At 44.3% G+C, this 7682-nt stretch overlaps 1 protein-coding gene across 1 annotated transcript in view; it reads right to left on the reverse strand.

The window, feature by feature from the left end:
* CRYL1 (crystallin lambda 1) overlaps positions 1-6912 on the reverse strand; it is a gene marked incomplete at both ends in the record, with an annotated part of 178860 nt that extends 171948 nt beyond the window's left edge. Inside the window, one exon of the mRNA XM_084234866.1 lies at positions 6872-6912. Coding sequence (XP_084090992.1) covers positions 6872-6912 — 41 coding nt within the window. The remainder of the gene's footprint in view (positions 1-6871) is intronic.
* Positions 6913-7682: the final 770 nt, after the last annotated feature.

Raw genomic sequence — 7682 nt, forward strand, 5'->3', positions numbered from 1 at the left:
ATATTCAGTTCCTCAGTAGACTAGACACGTTTCAAGTACTCAATCGCCACATGTGACAGTGGCTACCATCCAGTACAACTGTATTTACAGAACATTTTCATCTTTGTAGAAAGTTCTATTATCCAGAGCTATTCTAGACCCTATGAGAATAGAAACCCTACAGAGCACAAGCCTGAATTTGAAAGAGACAGTCCCTGTATGAACTTTTTTTCTTTCCCTTCTTCAAACACACACACACACACACACACACACACTTGAACTACTCCTAGAATGAGTCTTACAATTTGCAAACTGTAAGGTGGTTAGTTAAGAGAACAATTAATTAACATACATCTTGCCCCCATTTTTCACAGTGGAATTATAGTGGTATCACTCTGTGGTGATCACTGAGCTGTAAATACAATTTCTGCACATTGTTATATGTATGATGTAATTCATTAAATACTTTTAAAAGATTTATTTATTTACAAGAGCTGGAGTGTAGACCAGAGATGTTGGGGGTGAGAGGATTCACCAGAGACAGAGCAGGGAGCAGAACAGTCGATCTACTGAAATACACTGCTGAGGGGAACAGCAGGCAAGACAGGAGAGGTCTGCCATGTCATGTGGGTTAGCTCCCTGGCCAGGCTGCTCAGTGCTACAGTGGCTGGCACTAGCTTAATAGTGCTGTGTCTTTAACTCCTGTACCACCAGGGAGGCCCCTAAATAGTTTTTAATGAAAATTATTTTGCTTTCAATTTGTTTTTTAAGAAAATGCCAACCCCCTACAAGATGACAAATCTCATCAATACATGCAGAATCCTTCACCTGGTACAGTCAGCACTGGGCCCTGTCACAGCTCTCCCTCAGGGATGTGAGCTCCACCTGACCTCTAAGGTGGCCTCCGCAGCAGATTCCTCCTATCTACCAGGTCCCTTTACATCCTCTGCCTGCCACACAATGAAATTTGAGAGGATCAGTGAAAAGGAAAAGGAATTGCAAATGCATGGCACGGGTACCAGAAATGGCTAGCAGACTGACAAAAGTAGTGAATGAGGTGCCTACACTGGGCTCTTTATAAAAGGCCAGACTGCTGTTGCTGCTTTTGCAGAAAAGGCTTCCCACAAAAGTGAACATAATAGAGTCATCTCATTAAGTAGAGCTCCTTCCACAACTTGACTTGCCTTTTGAAAATAAATGTAAGTACCTCTCAAATGAGCCAGCATTGCAGGGGGAGATACAAAAGATGGGGAGGAAGAAGCTCTCTGAAGATCTGCCTTCCTGATGAACAAAAGTTACATCAATGTTTACACTGACAATGTCCAGTGTGGGAGCCTTACACAGTGCCCCCACTTAAAATGTGGCTAATCTAAAGATAAACTACAATGAATTTTTGAGACAATCCAAAAAAAAAAATTCTAACTACTTTATTGATAATATTTTATATTCTATCTGTTGAAACAATACTATTTTGGAAAATTATGTTAAATAAATATATCATTATAATTAATTCCATGTTTCTTTTTACTTTTTTAGGTAACAACTAGAAATTTAATTACATAGTTGGCTCACATGATTTTTCTAATGAGCAGTGGTGACTTAAATAATTGACTTAAACAATTCTTTTGCCTTAGTAGTTTAGTATTAGGACTTAATTATAGCTTCAACTACGCTACTATTACAGCTGCCCAAGTAAGGACAGTGTTGTCAAAAAAAAGACATATTCCCAATTATGTTCTCTTACAGGAAAAAGAATGCTAACAGCTGAAACTGAGAAATAACTGGCCCCAATTAGTGCTCTCAAAATATGATGAGTACCCTAAAGGTACACTTTTGCTTCATTATAACACTAAGGGGTGGAGACTTAACATTATAATGAGACATGCGAACTGTGTACAGGCATGTAATGGAAAAATGCTGCTAACTTACTCCCACCCAGAACACCAAGCACGTAGAGACATTGCCTGCCCCAAAGTCATAACTTCAACCCAAGCCTGGGGAGAAAATGTGCTCTGCAACATCAGTTTCCCTCTCTCCACTGTCAGCCGGACAGTAAGGATCTTGCTCTGCTATACCTACCCTGGTTATTGTCATTGGCTTCCAATGAAGGGGATGAATTCCTGTTTGTGAAGTCAGTAACACTATGCTGGGACCATCGAGAAATAAGTCACATCTCCAAGTGGGCTAGAGTTCTTCACCTATAAATTTGAGCAAGTGTTCACACTGCAAGAGTAGTTTCCAACCTTTCAATGAGACATTTTTACAATTTTCCAAGCCACCATGGTCCTCATGCTTGAATATTGGTTACCAAATAAATTAATCACTTTATCACAAAAAAAGACAAATATCCAAGAGCAAATAATATTTATAATATACAAATATACAAAACTCCTATAAATCCAGAAGATTTATAGGAAAGAAAACCTGAATAAAGTATGTGAACAAACTAACCTGAAAATATAGTCTACTCCCTTAAGCGAACTATAGAAAATAAAATACACATCAAATGGAAGAGACTTAAAAAACTGACCATACGCAGCGTTGGTTGAATTTAGGGGGAAATGGTTACTCACAACCTACTGGGGAATATCAACTGGTGTAAAGTATCTGGAATCTGTCCAAGAACCTAACTCAAAACTGTAAATTTTATAATATTGACCTAGGAATTTTACTACCAGAATTTATTTTAGCTTCATATGGACACACCTATATTCATTCATAGAACTTTTACTACCCCAAAAATAAAAAACCCTAAATAAATTAAATTATATACAGATAAGGCAAATATAGCAAATTTTCAACAACTATCAGATACAGAAGTGATTGTATGGGTAATCTTTTCCATATATTCAAATTTTCTGTGTGTTTAATAATTTTCATAATAAAAAGTTGGAGAAAAATTAGTTATATCCCATATAGTGGGTTGATAAAGTAAATTTATTATAGTAAATTTCATTGCCTCTATCATCCATATTCCTCCACAGGACCACGTGAAAAACTGCCCCTGGCAACCAGCAGAGACCCCTTCTCCCACACACATCCTTGGTGATTGAATGTAAAGCAGACATTTGACCTGTAGCAGCCAATCAGTGGGCTTACCAGCACTCTATGTTAGAGGAGTTGAGTCAATCACATTTCCTCTCCTGAAAATTGATATAAAATATGGAAACCCTGGGTCATCATCAGGCACTGAAGTTGAATGATTATAGTGTTGGGGCTGGCAGCAACATACAAGATTAAGAAGCAAGGGAAACAGGAAAGGTGAGCCAGCAGCAGACAGGAGCCCTATGGAGCCCACTAATATTGTAAAAGATCAGATTGTACAGCCCCAGAATGAAAGTTCAGTGTCTCAGCTCCAGTCAGCTTTCTTATTGTCAGCATTTACTTTACCATGGGCCCCAATACAATTAGCTTCCTGTCCTTAGAGCCTTGACATCTTATTTTTTCTGAATCCCTAGATACCCACGGACAAAAGAACAGGTCCTTATCATTTTGACTTCAAGGTTCTAAATTCATAAATTTCAGTAGGTACTTGAAAAGACTACTGCAAATGAACATTTATTCATTTATACAATGGCAAAGCAGCAGAAAAGTTAAGCAGTAAAACTGACTCAATTCTGGTTTATCACTAAAACTTAGCTTTGAATAAGTCCACTCTAGATACTTTTAAAATTATCTTTCTATTCTATAGTTACTTGCTAGGCAAAAATTGAAGTAAAATTGTTCCTATACTCTTTATCTAAGTTGGCTATGGAATATTTGCCAATAACAGCTATTAAGTATTTCCTAGGAAGGGCACATTTAATGTTTGAGTGAGTCTGTTCTGTGCATCTGTATATATGCCTGTGTGTCTATGATTATGTCTGTGTGTTTCTATGCAAAAATAGGAAAACATCTAAGGAAACACAAGGAAAAAAAATCAGGTCTAGGAAAATTCCTACAAAATGTACATAGTCAACACAAAGTCAAATTTTAAAATTGAAGAAAATGAATGTTGATGCATTATTTGCTATAAAGCAACATCCTAGCAAGCCCTTCACATTGCAATTTCGACTAAATGCAATCTCTAATAAAAACTCTTAAACAGCTGTCTACTAGGCAGGATGGCCATTGAATCTATGATGACACAATTTCTATCCTGAGGGGAGGTGCCAGAAGCAAAATTTCTGGAGGAGATGGCCCCTAAACTCAATCCTGAAGGAATATGCAAAGAAAAGGGGGACAGGAGAGAGAGGCCACATGAGACACCAGTAATAAGACAACTTTGGGCTTCCTTAGACGGGGTGGAATACCTTCAGCTCCTTATTTTAAAACAAGCTCAAGGCCTCAAATTTGGGTAAACAGAATGCAGTATACAAAAGAATGTGGAATTCAGTTAACCAGAAACACATTGTTTCAGAGGTAAGTTCCTCTGTAGTAGATATGTAAGGCTCACAAAAGAAATACTGAGAACATCACTCAAACATCTTGGGGATACCTACTTCTACTCCCATTTTTTTTAAATTGTCATTACCAAATTTTTCCCTGTCTTTCTGTTCCTTCAGACCCAGGATTTTCTCTCCTTTCTTAATTCTTCAAAAACATACCCATACTCACCCAAGCCTACTATTCTGAAGGTACTCACACTGGATGCTCACAAGGAAAGCTAAGTGGCCCTGAGGAAGAGTGGCCTTTATGACAAGATCAAAGAAAACAGATTAGAGACTTTCTAGCAAGTATTATTAAGAGGGAATCTGGAAATTGACAAGAACAATGTCCTTATTGGGCTTTTTTTATTCCTGAAATTGAAATGTGTATTTTGGTCTGTTGGAATAAAAAAAATGAAACTCAACCAGGTTTTAGCAAATTACCAATAATTTACATTCCCCAGCACCCCCCCCCCTCTTTTTTTAGTGGATGTTCATTGGAATCACCAAGGGGGCCAGGAGAGAGCATGTGAGAGGGAAGAAAGGAGGGAGGGGAGAAGGAGAGGAGCGAAAAGCACTATACTAGAAGCAGAAGTGATGTTTGTTGGGGTGCTGAAGGTGTGGGGATAGACAGGACTTCTATCCTGTGCTAATTTCTGTAAATAAAGTTTGCCCACCTAATTCCCCAGCAACCTTGCTCGAGGAATCTGAAACAAATGACACTACCACCCTCCCCCCATCCCTCACAGCAGTTCCTTGATACAAACTTCACTTATCATTTATGAGGTGCAGGCAGAACACTACTCCAGTCCTTGACCCTGAAAACTAAACTGCAAGACCAGCATAATAGTTAGTGCAAAGTACACAATTGTGATTTTTTTTTAAATATTCTTTCACTAAGCAGTCGAGTACCTAGAAGGGACAAGGGAACAATTCATTCCACTGCTCTGTGAGCAAAAGAATGTTGACAAAAAGCATCCTCAGTCTTTCCTTCATTGAGTTCTCTGGGTCTGCTAGACTTAAGCAGCTGCTAGACTTAAGCAGCCTGCTCAGCCACCAGTATGGTCACCTGCAGTTCTGCATTCCTATGCAAAGGTCAGAACTGTCCAGTCACAGTCATATGAGCCAAACCTTGCAAGGTGCCTTTCATAACAATCAAGAGCAGAAAGCTTGATCACTCTGGGAAGAGTATGCACCAAGAGGTATGACCAGGAACGCCCGGGGGGAGGAGGACCGATATATATGACAAGGGACCCCAGAAGCGAATCAGTGGAATGCCTTGTTGCTAAGATTAGGACTATGGCCTGGGGTCTGGGGTCCAGTTTCGATTACAACACTTGGTCATCAAGCTGATAACATGGTCAGCAGACTCATGTCCCCCCAAGCCCTAGATGCCATTCCTGAGTTTCACCCATCCTTTCTCCTTGTCCTCCAAACGCACAATGCTATGATGCTCTACGATTACTCTATCAATAAAATTGTCCAGGATCTTGCTCTCAGAAGCATCTTGCCTTGGGCAGCCTGCTCCATGACTCCCGTGTCTTTATTAGTGTGGTGTTGCTCGAAGCAACAGAGTTCTAAGGGAAAAACCCTGGCACTTAGAATTGTTCTCTGGCAGGGCCAACACCTCAGTGACATGATGGGGTACATCGCTGCTTCACCCATCCCCTCAAAAAAGGTGTTTCTATCAACATCAGGTATTAACAACTCTGCAACTTACCCATGATAAGGCACACATAAATGCCTTTCCTAAAAAAATGAAAACAGCAAGAGTTTTAAACGTGGGTGTGTGTGGAAGTACAAACCACAAAACTTTGGATGGAGATAGGCCGTTAAACTAACACTCCCTGGCTGGCAACCGTATCCAGAGCTCTCTTCTGCAAATAGCGCCTTCCGCACGAGACGGGAGCGTCCCTGTGTCGCTGGGCGCCGGTTCCCGGGAGCTGCACGCCCAGGACCAGCCCGCAGCGCACCCCCAGCCCCGCAGGCAGCCTCGTCCGAGGGCGAGCGTCGGCCCTCGGGCTCGGCGCGTCCCAGACCGCGTCCGGAGGCAAACGGCTTAATCTCAGTTATCTGGTCCCTACAAAGCAGTGGATAAGAAAACGGTTATGGAGAATCGGTCCCAGACTTTATTTGGTTAAAGGCACTGGCTCCCACGCCCGTCGGTAGTTGCTGGCGGACGGGCGGGCGATCGCGCGCGGCGCTGCCAGCGCCCCCGCGCCGACGGCTCCCGCGCACCAAGTGAAAGGAAACAGCTCTCGGCGGCCGGGAGTGACGCGGCCGCCCGGACGCTCCTCCCGGGCCGGGGGTCTGGGGCTCCCGCCGGGAGCCCCGAGGGCGGGAGGCGGGCGCCCCCACGCCGCGTCCACCTCGCGCGGGGACAGGCCCCGGCGCCCCCCCCCGCGGCCGCGACGCGCAGGCCCCGCGCGGGCCACGGCGGCCCGGCACCTCCCGGCGTCAGGCGCGCGGCGACTCGGGCCGTTTACCTGCCAACGATCACCACCGCGCCGGCCGCTGGGGACGCCATGGCCCGGCCGCCTCCCTGCCCCGCGCCGCGAGCGCCCACAGCCTGGGGGCCGCCCGCTCCCGGCGCCGACTCCGCGCCCGGGGCGGGCGGGGCGGGAGCGACCCGCGCCCATTGGCTCCGCAAGGCCCGGGGCGGGCGCGCGGGCCGCGATAGGCTCCAGACCCGGCCCCGGGCGGGCCTGACGCCTCTGCGGGGTGGGGGTCACGGCGCGGGCGGAGCCGCGGGGCGGGTGGAGGCAGGTGAGGGAACACCTGCTGGAAAGCGCGAGGATCAGACACCTGGGAATTAGTAATTCAATATTTTTGTTTTTTTAATTTTCAACGTGTACTCTAAAATCAGCGTGTGTGGTTGGCACAAGCCTCGGCGATTCGGGATCCCAAAGAAATTGGCACTAGACCTTCCAGTGAGAAGACATTAGCACTTCCTCAAACATATCAGTGCTGGTCATAACACTAAGAGTGGTTGCTGATGATCTGACGCTACAATTCGTTTCTAGAACGAGACACACCGCCTTTGTCCACAAATAAGAACTAAGGTCTAGGAACTTTGGGGCCACAGAAAAGGAAAGCTCCGCATGAAGACTCATTTGAATTGCGTTACAGACCGTGTAGTTAAGGGGACTGTGAGGAGTGGCGTTGTTTGAATTGTACTTCCTCCTGAGAGAGGCCAATGGCTTACGCATAAGAAAAAGGAAATGTGCCTGTGCCTGACGGCGGGTTCATTTTGGAACCCAGAAACAAACAAACGGTCGAAAAGAAAAGGCCATCGTA

This window comes from Talpa europaea (assembly GCF_964194135.1).
Source record: "Talpa europaea genome assembly, chromosome: 6".
Taxonomy (NCBI): domain Eukaryota; kingdom Metazoa; phylum Chordata; class Mammalia; order Eulipotyphla; family Talpidae; genus Talpa; species Talpa europaea.